Source organism: Westerdykella ornata (genome assembly GCF_010094085.1).
Source record: "Westerdykella ornata strain CBS 379.55 unplaced genomic scaffold EI97scaffold_1, whole genome shotgun sequence".
Classification (NCBI taxonomy): Eukaryota; Fungi; Ascomycota; class Dothideomycetes; order Pleosporales; family Sporormiaceae; genus Westerdykella; species Westerdykella ornata.
In genome coordinates, this window is record NW_022986851.1 from 274,484 (window position 1) to 288,700 (window position 14,217).

Below are 14,217 nucleotides of genomic sequence, written 5' to 3' on the forward strand. Positions count from 1 at the left end.
CTTTCCTCCAACGGAACCCAAGGGCTCTGTCCCTCTCACCCCCTTTCGAAAAGCTGCCGCACCTCTTTATCCCACTACAGTAATGGATGAGGACATTTCAAGCTTCGTCGCCATCACATCGGCTGACCCCAGCAAAGCAGCCCAATACTTGCGTTTGACGGATAATAACCTCGAGCAAGCCATACAATTGTTCTTCGACAGCCCTAACCTGGATGTCGGCGGAGAACCACAATCCGGTACATCAAATGCTCAGAATCCGATCCAGATTGATTCAGATGATGAAAGGTCCGATAATGAACCGCGCCCTAGCGGCTCAAGGGCGCGGCAGAGCACCATAGAAGACGATGAGGCCATGGCGCGCAGGTTGCAAGAGGAGATGTACGGTGGCGCCGGACCCGAGCCCGAAGTCCGGGCGCCCATGGCAAGAACAACGGAAACGCTTGTCGGCCCTGGCGCCTACGATGACGATGATCTAGACGCCTTGGTCGCGGACCAGATCGCTGCACGCCGAAGACCCGCAGGTAAGAACCCTCACCATGTTTTATTTCTGAGCCGTCAGAAGGTGAGATTGACGCTGCTGGACTTTAGGCCGTCCCGGCATCTTCAACCAGCAGCAACGCCTCACTCAAGCTTCAGTTTGGGAGACTGCCGAGGATCCTGATGCACGTAGGCGTGAGTTGGCCACTGCCACTGGCGGTGCCTCCGAAGCCAATTCCAAGTCCAACATGTTGGCGCAAATGTACCGGCCACCCTTCGAAATCATGTTCCAGCGATCGTGGGATCAGGCAAGAGACGAAGGCAAGGAACAAGAGAAGTGGTTGCTGGTTAACATACAAGACCCAGCTATTTTCGACTGTCAGATCCTCAACAGAGACATCTGGAAGAATGAGGATATCAAAGCCACTATTCGGGAAAACTTTGTTTTCATGCAGTACAACAAGGACGATCCTCGTGGGCAGCAGTATAATAACTACTACTTCACCGCGAGAGATAGTCAGGATGCGTACCCACACATAGCTATCGTGGACCCTCGTACGGGAGAGCGTGTCAAGGTCTGGTCCGGGCCTCCAGTGCCATCACCAATTGAATTCCACGCGGAGCTACACGAATTTTTAGATCGGTACAGCCTGAAGGCAAACGCTAGGAACCCTGTTGCCGTGCGGAAACCCGAGAAGAAGAAGGTCGATGTGAATCGAATGACGGAAGAGGAGATGCTGGAGATGGCCTTGCAAAACAGCCTTGCAAACTGCAAAGGGCCAACAGAGGAAGATCCAGACGCACTCACCAAGGATACTTCTGGTACTGGCAAGGGAAAGGGAAGAGCCGAGGAGCTTGTTCAAGAGGAAGAGGAGATGGACATCGACAAATCTGCTTCTCCATTCGCCCAGATATCAGATTCGAGACCGCATACCGAGCCCCCCGCGTCTGCGGACCCAAAGTCCACTACGCGTATAAAGTTTACCTCTTCGGGCCAGCAGAAAGTCCGCAAATTCTACCTCAATGATTCAGTGCGGACCATCTATGAATGGATCAAGTCTGGTGGATGGGAAGGCAAAGAAGGCATGGAGTTCGATCTTATCTCGCAGCGTAAAAACCTGATGCAGTGTCTGGATTTGACGATCGAACAGGCGGGTCTCAAAGGCAGCGTGGTCAATGTGGAGTTTGCGGAATAGAATCCCGACATGGGAGTGGATGGCTTGCCTTGGAGCTGGCGGCTCACCAGCCCTGTAACTCCGACCTACGCGGTCTTGCACAGGAGCGGTTGGGTCAGAAAGGACTGCTTCCATGGGGCTCTCAGAGTCCTGTATATGACTGCGTAGACCATCCATACAATTGGTTTTTTACAGTGTAGAATAGAGGCTCAAGGCCTCCTAAGTTAGAGGCCTGGCATGACCTTTATGCAGCTAATTTTGCAGTTCAATCCATTCTTCCTGTATCAAACTTCTCCTCACGTCGTTTCATGCCGTTTCGGTGTTCTGCAGTTGGACTCGCACGTGACCCCTTGCCCAGTTCGATTCCAGAAACTCAAATTGAATGCATTGTACAAACATTGAAACTCCGCCTTCCGGCTTGGCATCCTGGTCTGACCTTCCCTCTTCAACACTCAGCAGACGACCTTACCTAGGTACGGCATTGATTGCAAAACAGGCCGCCTGAGGTGCTACAATCGCGTTCTGTCAATCCGTTCCCCGGATTCTCGTAGATCTCTCCACTCACTCGGGATACTCACTCGCCTTCGCCTCTGTCAAAATGGCGGCCGCAATCAAAGCCCTCAACGCGAAGATCCGGTCGAATAAGTATCTGGACTACTTCTGCTCAACACGTACGTGGTTCTTTGCTTTCTTGGAGGGTGGGAGTGGCACCAGAGGCTCGCATGTGGTAAGAGGAGGATTATGAGAGACGGAGTACCTAGGTGAAGGTTGCGAAGGACGGTGGCTCACCATCTTCATCGCCTCCACGACCAGACTGCTACATCCAGCTGTGGGGATCTTACGGATTGATAGATATTGAGACTTGAGACTGGAACGAATAAGCTGACACTACGACAGATTTCTGGGGTCCCGCGAGCAATTTCGGCATTCCCATCGCCGCCGTCGCGGACATGACCAAGGATCCAGAAATGTACGTCCCGCACATCCCCTTCCCCATCTCCGATTCCTCCCACGCCGGAAGCACAACTAACCTCCCAACGCAGTATATCCGGTCGCATGACCGCCGCCCTCTCCCTCTACTCCGCCGTCTTCATGCGCTACGCCCTCGCCGTCACACCAGCAAACTACCTCCTCTTCGGCTGTCACTTTATCAATTGCTCGAGCCAGCTCATCCAAGGCTACAGATACATGCAATATTGGAATTGGGGCGGACGGGATGCGGCGTTGAAGGCGAAGGGATTGGCTGGGGAGGCCGCAGAGAAGGCGTCGGAGGTTGTGGGCAAAAAATAGCTTACGGGTTGAATTGAAGAGGGGATGAGGGAGGACGGGGTGGGACGGGATTTTGATCGGTAGAAGGGAGGATGGTGGCTGAAGCGGATGGGCAAGAAGCCTGATGGATGGTATATCCCGTGCATGGTTTGATTTCTTTCTGTGAATGGGGAACTGTTCGTGCATCTTAAGAGCAATTGCGAGTTTGTTCTTCTATCGGTTCCGTTTTGATATTGACCGCAGTACTCGTGTTTCGATCAGTACACAGCGACCAAAAAGCATTCGAGTCTCCGCCAATGAAGTATACATATTAACACACCCACAGAAGATTCAGGCGCAACAGTCGTACAACCTGCATATCCGAACCCCACAAGTCGAATATCCCCATTTTACAACTCACCCCCGTGCCCCTGCTTTTCCCCTTTCCTCTGACAATCACCTACATCAAACTCGTCCGCCCCCCAATCTCCGCTCCCCCCTGTCCACTCGGCAAATCCCCATTCCTCCCTTCGGTAAACTCCCTATAAATCCCCTCCAATCGCCTCCTCTCCTGCGCAGAGATGCTACTCCTTGTCGTCGCCAGCGAACTCTCGATGTGTTTCCACTGGATCTCGGGGTCTTTCCTGCTCCCATCGACTCCTTCTTGCCCCTTACTTGGCGCTCCAGCTCCTTGGACGCCTTCCCTGCTGGAAGGCCGGATATGGTGCTGAGATTTGAGTTTCCGACGCATAGCTTGAAGGTCCGCGATTCTAGAGGCGATCATTGCGCGCTCCGTTAGCAGGGACGAGGGCGCGGGATCATGAGCGTTCTCGTCCCCATCCGCATCCAGCTTATCGCCAAACCGAAAATGCGTGAATTCCGGTATACCTTTCTCTTTCCCGCTAACCTTGACACCATTTGATGCGCCGTTCTTCTTCCCAGCATCACTCTTCGTCGGATCCCCTAGCTCTGTCTCACCGAGGACGTCGTGGATAGCTTCGAGTTGGGCGTTGTAGACGACCGCTTGGAGGTCTGCGCCCGAGTACCCTTCTGTTCTGCGCGCAATTTCGCGGAGATTCTGGCCTTCGTTGCCGGTACCTAGGACGGAGGGTGCGAGGTGGAGTTTTCCGGTGACGGCTTTCAGGATGTCGATGCGCTCTTCGAGACCCGGCAAGTCGCAAATCAGACTCTTATCTAAACGTCCCGGACGCAATAACGCGGGGTCAATGAGATCAGGCCTACTCGTGGCAGCTAACACATAGACGCCGGACAGGCCCTCTGCACCATCCATCTGCGTCAGCAGCTGATTGACCACGCGATCCGTCACACCCGTAGAGTCGTGCCCTCGCTTCGGCGCAATACTGTCGAACTCGTCGAAGAAGAGTACGCATGGTCTGGCAGCTTCAGCCCGCTCGAAGAGGTCTCGGACGGACTTCTCGGAAGCACCAATGTATTTGTTCAGGATTTCAGGGCCTTTGACGGAAATGAAGTTGAGGCCGCATTCGCCCGCTACAGCGGAGGCGAGGAGCGTTTTGCCGCAGCCAGGATAGCCGTAAAGGAGGAGACCGGAGCGGAGGCGGAGGGGGCATTGGGCGAAGATGGGGCCGTACGTTGTGGGATACTGTAGTGTTTCTAGGAGAATCTGTCTGGTTTCGTGGAGCCCGCCGATAGAATCCCAGCGGGTGGTCGAGGACTGCAGAGTGACGTTTCGGAGGGAGGCAGGGGTAAAGCCGGAAAGGGCGTTTATGTAGTCTTCTCTAGTCAAGGAAACGGGTCCGGATTCCGCATCACTCACCGAGCGTATGAGGGCCTCGTTACGAGCGCGGGAGGTGAGGAGGACCAAGTCGCCAGGCATGTATCCGTCTGTTTGGCCAGCGAGGTCGAGGAAGTCTATCGAGGTGTCGACGACGAAGCCGTCCGTCTCATCACTGTGCGACCGCTGGCTCTGGTTGCCTGCGGAGTCTGGCCGGCTGGCAGATGATGGCGGCGAAAACGTCGGTCCTGATGAGGCTCTGTTTGGCTTGTTGGCTTGGGTCTTCTCGTCTTTGTAGGCGAGCATCTCTAGCACCTTCCGACGACCCTCTTTATTTGGTGCCTTCAAGCTGACAATCTCGCGAACGATATGGCCGCCAACGACGACATTGTTCAATGACTCCTTGCCTTGGGCAGTTGCCAGCAAGACTACACCAGAGTCCATGGTACAGTATTGCCTGACGATAGAGATGACCATCTCGCTAAGCTGGCGGCTCCTTCCATTCTCGTTGCCAACCTGAAGTTCAGTCTCCACCGGACACAGCTTGTCGAGGTCGTCAAGGATGACCACAGCATTTCCACCAGGCCTTGCACCCCATGCAGCCGATGCGAACAGTCTGGTCAATGACTCTCTGATGGTCGCAACTCGGGTCTCGTCAGTCACTAGTTTGCGGCAGGGGAAGTAGACGGTGTTGAAAAGATATTCCGTCCGCAGCTGGTGGGCCAGAAGCTGGGCGCAAGTGGATTTGCCAGAACCGAGGCCACCTGTGAGAAGAACCGAAGAGTGGTGTGCAAGGTGACCCCTGACCTGCTCAACGGGGGATTCAATCCCAACCAAGTGAGGCGGCTCCGCCGGTAGGGCTTCGCCCTGTTGCCAGCCTTTCAGCAGAGTCGAAGGCCTAGAGATCGCCTGCCCCAGTTCCAGTGTCGGTTTCCGCTCCGGGAACAAGACCCATGAGACGGAGCCCAAGTCTTGAGCAGGTTCAAATCGAACAATACCACCCTCCCATCCAACAACAGGTTCTTTAGGAGGTGGCAGCAACATGCCATCGGAGACAGGTCCGTCCAGAAGCCCATTCCTTCGTCCATATATTGATTTTAGTCTCTGAATGGCTTCCTCACGTTCCAGCTTGGACTCGCCGCCGAACTTGAGCGCTGCATTGCTCTGGCTGCCAGCTGCCGAAAAGGGTAGAATTTTGATCGCTTTTACCACCTGTTCTTTGGAGTCTGGTTTCCCCGACTCCTTGGTTTTGAGAGTGGAAGGTCTAGAAGCCTGGCTTGGAGCTCCCTCGAGGCGGACCAGCCCGCCAACCATGCCTTCGACGCCAAGCACTCTGCACAGGTCGGTGGAGAGCACGATGTGGCGACTGTCGGGTGCATCCTCCCAGGCCCCCAACTTCGCAACCACACGGGTGGCCACCTTCTCCTGTTCTTGCGACTGGGACATGTCAACCGGCTCCTGCAGCCCAGCAGGCTTCACGACGGCAACAGACGCCCACGTCACGCCCCTTAACGCTTTCGTAAGTAAGAGGTCTTTATCCACCCAGACTCTGAGGCCTTCGATATCCGTGTCCTCCTCCTCATCGAACCACTCCCTTACGACGCCTCGGTCCAGTCCGCGGAGGAATAATGCACCGCGGCCGCTGTGGTCCTCCCTGCCACTGCGTCGGCGCACAGTGCTGGCCGAGCTCTTTCCACTCTTTCTCGAGGCACCGCCCACACTGCGACTCTCCCTCGTCGAAGCCCTTTCCGTCTTCTGGCGGGTTTTCGGTGCGACAATGACCTCCGCATCAGGTGATATCTTGACAAAGGAAGATCCGGCTGGAGGGGCTGGGGTGACGGAGGTCACGATGATATTCGCAGTCGTGGTGGGGGACAAATGAAGGGTAAGCGGATGCGAGGAACCTGCTTGAGGATTTGGCAACGCGCGTATCTGAGAGAGGAAGTTCAGTTCCAGGAACTGGGCATGCAATTCAATCATCTCCCAGTCAACAGGGGTCAATGGCTCGATGTTGATGGTATGAGCCTGAGGAGGGTCCAGATGCAGCGAGACGCCAACTTTCTGTCCCTCATTAAGACCAATAAGCCGCGCAAACGTAGCGTCCACCTCAACGCATTGTACATCTTGACTCGCTGGAGGTCCTCCTCGAGCACTGCTCAGACCATCACCGGTGACCACGGGCGCAATTCTGCGCTTGCTTTGCATGCCCGTCCATCCCAGGAAAACTGACTTGGAGGGGTTGGGATTTCTCGCGTCTACCGTCCCGGCCGGCGAAGCTTGACGGTACGAAAGTTCGACGACGACATTCTGCGCGATCTTTACGACGGTCAGCGCTGTTCTTCAGCCTTGGACACAGGAATTTGTTACCGCATTCGCGTTTACCAGAACGGAAACCAAGCTGGGAGGGAGGTTGACAAAACAGTTCTTCAACGACTGAAGAAGGGCGACTTCAGCCTGCACAACCTGGCCCGCAGGCTTCTTCACGGCTGGTGCCATTGCCGTTCCAAGGGAGTGATGTGTGGTGGAGGAGTTCGAGGCATGGTTGAAGTGAATTCACCACAGCAGAGCCCGTTCCATGCCGAGGTAGTCGGCGGGGATTCGCTAAGAAACCCCCGGGCCATGCAAGAGCGCTGATTGGGCATGAAGGACTGACCAATCATGAAAACCCGGCCTGAACGGGCGCGTTCGCGTCGCGTCGCTCCCCATTCCTTTTGGATCCTCAATTGCACAAATCCCCATCCCCCCCCCCCAACAAAAAAGCCCCTACGTCGCCCTTTGTCTTCATCGTCGCGCTGTGAGGAATAATGGCGCTTCTTAACGCGCCTGTGCTGGCCAAGTACGACGAGCAGGAAGGTTTGTTGCCCTCTCAACTTTTGCATGCTGTTTGCTAACATCAGATGGTTAGACGCCTTCGTGGACTTCCTCAAGAACTTCAAATCTTCTTCAGCAGAAGCTGCAGAGCAGCTAGAGGGACTCAACCTGAATGCCGGCGACAGCGACGAGTATGATATGCTAGACGACGCAGAAGAGTCTTCCGGAGGTGCGCGGAACTCCCGCTCCAAGCTGAAATATATGGAAATGTTGCAGGACGTCTCAGACCGGATACGGTCCGAGATATGGATAGATTTGAATGACTTGGACTCGTACGAAAAGAGCGCGGTGGATCCTGAGCAGAATCTCAAGCTCGTGGAGTCGATCGAGCGAAACGCTTTGCACTACATTGAGATTCTCTCCAGAGCAGTAGATCGAGTTCTACCTCCCCCAACGCGCGACCCTACCTTCAAGGATGACGTACTCGATATCATCATGACCCAGCGGTCGAAACGCAACGAAAGGATGCAGGAGATGCAGGGAGAGGATGCGCCACCGCCCTCGGCCATATTCCCGCCCGCTCTAACACGAAGATATACTCTCAATCTGAAGCCAAGAATACCATCCGGCTCGAGCAGCCAGCGCAACATGAAGGCATTGGCCGTACGAAACGTCAGGGGCGAGCATCTGGGCCACCTTATTACGGTCCGTGGCATTGCAACTCGAGTCTCGGATGTCAAGCCGTCTATCCTGGTCAACGCATATTCCTGCGACCGTTGCGGCTCCGAAGTCTTCCAGCCCGTCAATGGAAAGCAGTTCACACCACTGGTCGAATGCCCCTCGGAAGAATGCAAGCGAAACAACACCAAAGGTCAGCTTTTCTTGTCTACGAGAGCGTCCAAGTTTCTCCCGTTCCAAGAGGTCAAGATACAAGAGATGGCTGATCAGGTCCCCGTTGGTCACATTCCCAGGCAACTTACTGTGCACTGTCATGGCGCACTGGTCCGCCAGATCAATCCCGGAGACGTGGTCGACATTGCTGGAATTTTCCTGCCCACGCCGTACACTGGTTTTAAGGCCATCCGTGCCGGACTGCTGACGGACACTTATCTGGAGGCGCAGTACGTGATGCAGCATAAAAAGGCTTATGATGATATTGTCCTTGCTCAGCCTACACTCCGGAGAATGCACGAGCTGGAAAGTACTGGCCAGTTGTACGAGTACCTTTCGCGGTCCATTGCGCCGGAAATTTTCGGTCACGTAGATGTCAAGAAGGCTCTCCTCCTCCAACTCATCGGCGGCGTCACCAAAGAAGTTGGCGACGGCATGCGGATACGCGGCGACATCAACATCTGCCTGATGGGTGATCCCGGTGTTGCCAAATCGCAGCTCCTAAAGTATATCACTAAAGTGGCACCGCGTGGCGTCTACACCACGGGTCGTGGAAGCAGCGGGGTTGGTCTCACTGCTGCTGTAATGCGCGATCCGGTCACGGACGAGATGGTACTCGAGGGGGGTGCGCTCGTCCTCGCCGACAACGGCATGTGCTGCATTGACGAGTTCGACAAGATGGATGACGGTGACCGTACCGCCATTCACGAGGTGATGGAGCAGCAAACCATTTCGATTAGCAAAGCGGGCATTACGACAACACTGAATGCCCGCACTTCCATTCTCGCTGCCGCTAATCCCCTCTACGGCCGATACAATCCCCGTATCTCGCCAGTCGAAAACATCAACCTCCCCGCTGCCCTTCTCTCCCGCTTCGACGTCCTCTTCCTCATCCTCGATACTCCTACGAGAGACTCGGACGAGGAACTCGCCCGTCACGTCACTCACGTTCACATGCACAACGCGCATCCCGAAGCTCCCGGCGGGGTGGTCTTCACCCCTGCAGAAGTACGACAATGGGTCGCTCGCGCGCGGTCCTTCCGACCCACGGTGCCCAAGGAAGTCTCGGACTACATGGTCGGAGCCTATGTCCGCATGCGCCAGCAGCAGAAGCGGGACGAGAGCTCCAAGAAGGCCTTCACGCACACGTCGCCCCGCACCCTGCTCGGTGTCCTGCGTCTTTCGCAAGCATTGGCGCGTCTACGGTTCGCGGAGGAAGTCATCAGCGAGGATGTAGACGAGGCGTTGAGGCTCGTGGAAGTGAGCAAGGCGAGTTTGTACGCCGATGAGAATCGCAGGGACGATCACACGCCTAGCAGCAAGATTTACCATCTCATTAAGGGGATGGAGGCGAGTGGGGCTGCGGCTGTTGGGGATGGTTCGAGGGGGGAATTGGATTTGAGGAGGGTGAGGGAGAGGGTGCTGGCGAAGGGTTTTACGGCAGACCAGTTTGAGCAGGCGATTGAGGAGTATGCGCTGTTGGACGTAAGTTGATCTTGTTATATTCCAGGGGATGGTGTACTGATGCAAGTGAACAGGTCTGGCAGACTACAGGCGAAGGAACGCGATTGGTTTTCATCGAGGCAGGGAATGACGAGGACATGGATGATGACGAGTATTCCTGAGCGGATGCGATTGTTCGATTCCCATCGCGGGATGGGTGGATGTAGCCCGGCGTTCAGGATTGGGTGGGCCGGCGTATGGGGTCTTGGGTGAGCTTCCTGGTTACGAGATGCCTCTGTTTCGTCGCATTATGAGTGGGGCGGTGGCTCGGTTGTGGTTTTTCGATATATGGAGTTTTTCATCCTGGTTCGGTGTTGAGTTTGCCAAAGTGGAGGGTGGTATATGAGTTTTGCTTGTTCCTCCATCTGGTCGAAGACATTGGCGTGAGAAAGGGTCTCAGGTAGCCTCCTCATATCCGGCCTGGAGCGGCCTAGTCCCCAACGGCTCCTGCCCAGCAAGCCCAAGCGGCATATGAAGGCCAACACAGGCCCCCATGGCGCCAACCCACAAGACCAGATAGTCTACCGGCGAAACCCTCATACCACGCTTCACGCTCGCCTTCAGCACCGCAGCTGTTTGACAGGGATGGATAAAGTACACGGGTTTATTGGTGACGGGGTGGTCCGTAATGGTCACGCCTCCCATGACGCCGACGGCTAGGGTTTGGGATCTGGAGGACGGGGGAATGAGGTGTGTGTAGAGGACTTCTAGGCTTGGGATGCAGAGGGTGGGGTTGGGAGAGACGAGGGTGAAGTAGAGGGTTGGGAGGGAGTAGGTGGGGGAGAAGAGGATGTCGTATTGGACAAAGGAGGAGCAGTGAGTGGGACGCAGTTCGCCTTCGTCTTCTTCTTCCTCTGGAATGTCGTCTACTTGATCGTCTGATGAACTATCCGGACTTCCCGCAGCGGAATCTGATATGAATATCTCTTTCTGGATTCTGAGACCGACGCTTCCGTCCTGAGGGATGACTTCTGCGGACAGCCAGTCGGACTGGTTGTTGGCTGGAGCGGTTAGGAAGAGCTCGACGAGTTGTTCGCAGCCGGACGCAAATTCATTGCTGGAGATGTGGGGGAATTGAGCGACTGTGTTGCTGTTTGCCTCGATGCATCCCATCGTATAGCGACGACTGTGGAGAGGGTCATCTATTGTGGTACAGGACTATCTAGATACAGCCCACCTGGGGCAGACGAATACGCAGAAGACGCTAACCCCCAATCGGCCAAGCGTTCCCACAGATACGCTTCGATACGCTGCTTCTTCACCTGGGAGCCTGGAAGCCTGGCCGAGTGACTTTCGCTCGCACCAGACTCCCAACATCACCGGGCTCCCGCTGGAATCTACAGAGTATCGTCCGCACGTCCGTCCAAACAGTACAGCATCGTCCATTTGTTCTGGCCGCAGGCAATGTCTCTGGCAACCTGCAACGGCTCCTAGTTGCCTCCTCTTCAAGGCTCATTCTCACCAACATCGAACCCTCCCTTCTGCCTGCTGTGTTGCACACCACCACCACATGCCCAGGATGCCCGCTGCCACGGAGAAGAGCCAGCTCAAGCGCGTCCGCGTACGTCCTTTCTCCATACTCAAGACCTATCCCATCTTGCTCTCCCCCAGGACAATTGAGACACTTGACCCGCTAACTCGGATTCCCAGCAATCCCAAGGCGATCAAGTCGACTCCAAGAAAGCTCGAAGGTCGGACCGTCACCAGTCGCCCTCGGATGAGAGCCTCAAGAACGGCCAGCTGCCCACGCCCGTCACCAACAAGGCCTCCAAATCCACCGCTGACTTCAACGAAGGCACCGTTACGCCGCCGAGTCAGATTTCGACCGAGCAGACCAAGGATGTGAGGAGTCCGCTTCGGGGCCTCGCCTCTCCGCCCGGCGATACCCAGCCCTTCTCCCAGTTCGTGTTTCCTCCAAATAGCAGGTCGTATGCCGTCGAGGACGAGGAAGGGGAAGGGGTTTGGGGATATCTGGTTCCCTTCGACGATGCCTCGGGGGATGTTCTTGTTCTCCGTCGACGAAGTCTGTGTCCCATTCCGGCATCCATGGTTGGGCAGACCTCTGGGAGGGAAAACGTCTCCTCTGAAAGTGTCAACAAGGATGAAGAGCATTACGAAGAGGCCAAGGCCAAGAAGGGTGTTCCCGCGGGTGGATATCTTATTGGACGTCATCCAGAGTGCGGTAAGAAGGCACCAAGCCCCAAGGCCCATGACCAGATGCTGATCTGTTGCAAGACCGCGTCATAAAATCCCCCGTCGTGTCAAACCGCCATTGCATACTGTTCTCTGAGAACAAAGGCGGCGACACCATTGCCGTTCTCGAGGATCTGTCCGGCAACGGCACCTTCGTCAACGATTCGCTTGTGGGACGGAACAAGCGTAGGGTGTTGAATGAAGGCGACGAGATAGCCATTCTCGACGAGGCGCGTTTTGTCTTCAGATACCCTCTCAGCCGCAACACGAACCGCTTCCGCCAGCAATACACCATCCTCGAGCAGTTGGGCAAGGGCCATTTTGCGTCGGTCTACCTCTGCGTGGAGAAAAGCACTGGGGTACGGTATGCCGTCAAGAAGTTTGAAAAGCGCACAGGACCCGGGGAGAAGTCCAAGGTGGAGGGCTTGCAACAAGAGATTGCCGTCCTCATGTCCGTGAACCATCCAGCGTTACTCTGCCTGAAGGATACCTTCGATGAGGAGGACGGCGTCTACCTTGTGCTGGAACTCGCCGCCGAAGGGGAGCTGTTCAACTGGATCATTATGAAGCAGAAGTTGACTGAGGCGGAGGCGCGGAAGGTCTTCATTCAGCTGTTCCAAGCTGTGAAATATCTCGTAGGTGGTCTTGGGCATATTCAATGCTGTTACTTACAGGCACTGCCAGCACGAGCGCAACATTGTCCACCGCGACATCAAACCGGAGAACATACTGCTGACTGACAAGGAGTTGCACGTCAAGCTTGCAGATTTTGGCCTTGCCAAGATCATAGGCGAAGAATCTTTCACCACGACTCTGTATGTTGGCCGCTCTATCATCCACTAAATACATGCTGACGTGGTACAGGTGCGGCACACCATCTTGTAAGAGATGCAACGCTTCGCTTGAATGATATGTATGCTAACTGGCCAAGATGTCGCGCCAGAGATTCTGGAAAGCGGTAACCATAGACGATATACGAGGGCCGTGGACGTGTGGTCTCTAGGCGTCGTACTCTACATCTGCCTCTGTGGCTTCCCTCCTTTCTCCGATGAACTCTACAGTCCGGAGAACCCGTACACGCTATCTCAGCAGATCAAGGCCGGCCGCTTCGATTACCCGTCGCCCTATTGGGACTCGGTCGGAGATCCCGCGCTTGACCTGATAGATCGCATGCTGACCGTCGACCCGGAGCAACGCATCACCATTGATGAGTGCTTGGAACATCCGTGGACGACTCAGCGAGACCTGAACCCCGCCGATAGTACCGACGGGTTGACTGGTGCCATCGCCAACCTCGACTTCTCCAAGCGTAAGGTGCATCGCGAAAGGACGCTTCTGAGCAGCATCAATAATATCAAGGTGTCACGTGTCGTCCAAGGACAAAGTGGACGGCATCCCGTCAAGGTCTGGGAGAAGAACCCCTGCGATAAGGCCAAGAAAGGGGCAGTGAAGGAGCAGACGCCCTCGGGAGCTAGGGCGCCTGAAGAGTTTATTCATATGGGCGGGAAGGGAGATGAGCAGCTTTTCGATAACGACGATGGGTCGCACTATGCGGCGAAGGATGTTGCTTCGAACGGGAATCGGAAAGTGGAGACTTGAAGGGTGGGATTTCAGTAAGGCGGGTATGTGGTGCGATACAGTATGCCTCGAAGCATACCGGCGACAGGGACTTTTCGGCGTTCATGGCGGCTGCAAGGACCGACACGGATGGGGATCATCTTGTTAAAAGGAAGGCGTTATGAGCGTCGCATACATGGCGTTAGATTCTTTGCTCGTAGCGCAGCAGGCGTAGCTATGCCCAGCATCCCAGAGAGTCCATGATGGAATCTGTATCGGAGAGGCGTATGAAAGTTAATACCATAGACACCAAGCATATTGCAATGTTTTTGAACTTCAACCGCCTGGGCCTTTGAATCCGCTGCTGGGAAGAAGGCAAGATGGCGTGTACGGAGTACGTGTGTTCATGTGGCTGAGCAGATGGTCCTCTGATGATGATGGTTCGATGGTTCCCTTTCACGGAACGGCCAGGCCCGAGTCCCGAAGTCCGAGTCTCAGTGGCGGCAGCTGCCGGGGGACCTGGCGCCCTTAACGCCAAGAAGGGGCACTTCCCTGGCTGGCCCGTGCCCCTCGATTTTATTAAATCATGGCGAAGACATCAGGGCGGTT

General features: G+C 55.3%; 6 protein-coding genes across 6 annotated transcripts; 4 read left to right on the top strand and 2 right to left on the bottom strand.

Moving 5' to 3' along the window:
* Positions 1-82: 82 nt before the first annotated feature.
* On the top strand, positions 83-1,673 carry EI97DRAFT_438129 (uncharacterized protein; the record flags this gene model as incomplete). The annotated part of the gene is made up of 2 exons (XM_033799474.1): positions 83-521; positions 589-1,673. 2 exons carry the CDS (start codon positions 83-85, stop codon positions 1,671-1,673), a joined length of 1,524 nt encoding a protein of 507 aa, XP_033658206.1.
* Positions 1,674-2,192: 519 nt separating this feature from the next.
* On the top strand, positions 2,193-3,012 carry EI97DRAFT_428768 (UPF0041 domain-containing protein). Its single transcript, XM_033797284.1, has 3 exons — positions 2,193-2,323; positions 2,550-2,622; positions 2,696-3,012. Exons 1-3 carry the CDS (start codon positions 2,251-2,253, stop codon positions 2,940-2,942), a joined length of 393 nt encoding a protein of 130 aa, XP_033658207.1. The 5' UTR covers positions 2,193-2,250; the 3' UTR covers positions 2,943-3,012.
* On the bottom strand, positions 2,867-7,190 carry EI97DRAFT_497456 (peroxisome biosynthesis protein-like protein (PAS1/Peroxin-1)). Its single transcript, XM_033802509.1, has 2 exons — positions 7,021-7,190; positions 2,867-6,969 (listed from the first exon to the last, which is right to left on the bottom strand). The coding sequence occupies exons 1-2, from the start codon at positions 7,147-7,149 to the stop codon at positions 3,361-3,363; spliced, it is 3,738 nt and encodes a 1,245-aa protein (XP_033658208.1). The 5' UTR covers positions 7,150-7,190; the 3' UTR covers positions 2,867-3,360.
* A 205-nt stretch (positions 7,191-7,395) lies between these two features.
* EI97DRAFT_428771 (putative DNA replication licensing factor Mcm7) lies at positions 7,396-10,032 on the top strand. The gene is made up of 3 exons (XM_033797285.1): positions 7,396-7,506; positions 7,559-9,840; positions 9,894-10,032. Exons 1-3 carry the CDS (start codon positions 7,458-7,460, stop codon positions 9,978-9,980), a joined length of 2,418 nt encoding a protein of 805 aa, XP_033658209.1. The 5' UTR covers positions 7,396-7,457; the 3' UTR covers positions 9,981-10,032.
* A 19-nt stretch (positions 10,033-10,051) lies between these two features.
* Positions 10,052-11,008, bottom strand: EI97DRAFT_5285 (uncharacterized protein). Its single transcript, XM_033802882.1, has one exon. The coding sequence runs from the start codon at positions 10,969-10,971 to the stop codon at positions 10,255-10,257; it is 717 nt and encodes a 238-aa protein (XP_033658210.1). The 5' UTR covers positions 10,972-11,008; the 3' UTR covers positions 10,052-10,254.
* Positions 11,009-11,155: 147 nt separating this feature from the next.
* EI97DRAFT_428773 (Pkinase-domain-containing protein) lies at positions 11,156-13,940 on the top strand. Its single transcript, XM_033797286.1, has 6 exons — positions 11,156-11,419; positions 11,509-12,040; positions 12,094-12,686; positions 12,736-12,866; positions 12,916-12,932; positions 12,983-13,940. The coding sequence occupies exons 1-6, from the start codon at positions 11,378-11,380 to the stop codon at positions 13,648-13,650; spliced, it is 1,983 nt and encodes a 660-aa protein (XP_033658211.1). The 5' UTR covers positions 11,156-11,377; the 3' UTR covers positions 13,651-13,940.
* The last annotated feature ends 277 nt before the right edge of the window (positions 13,941-14,217 follow it).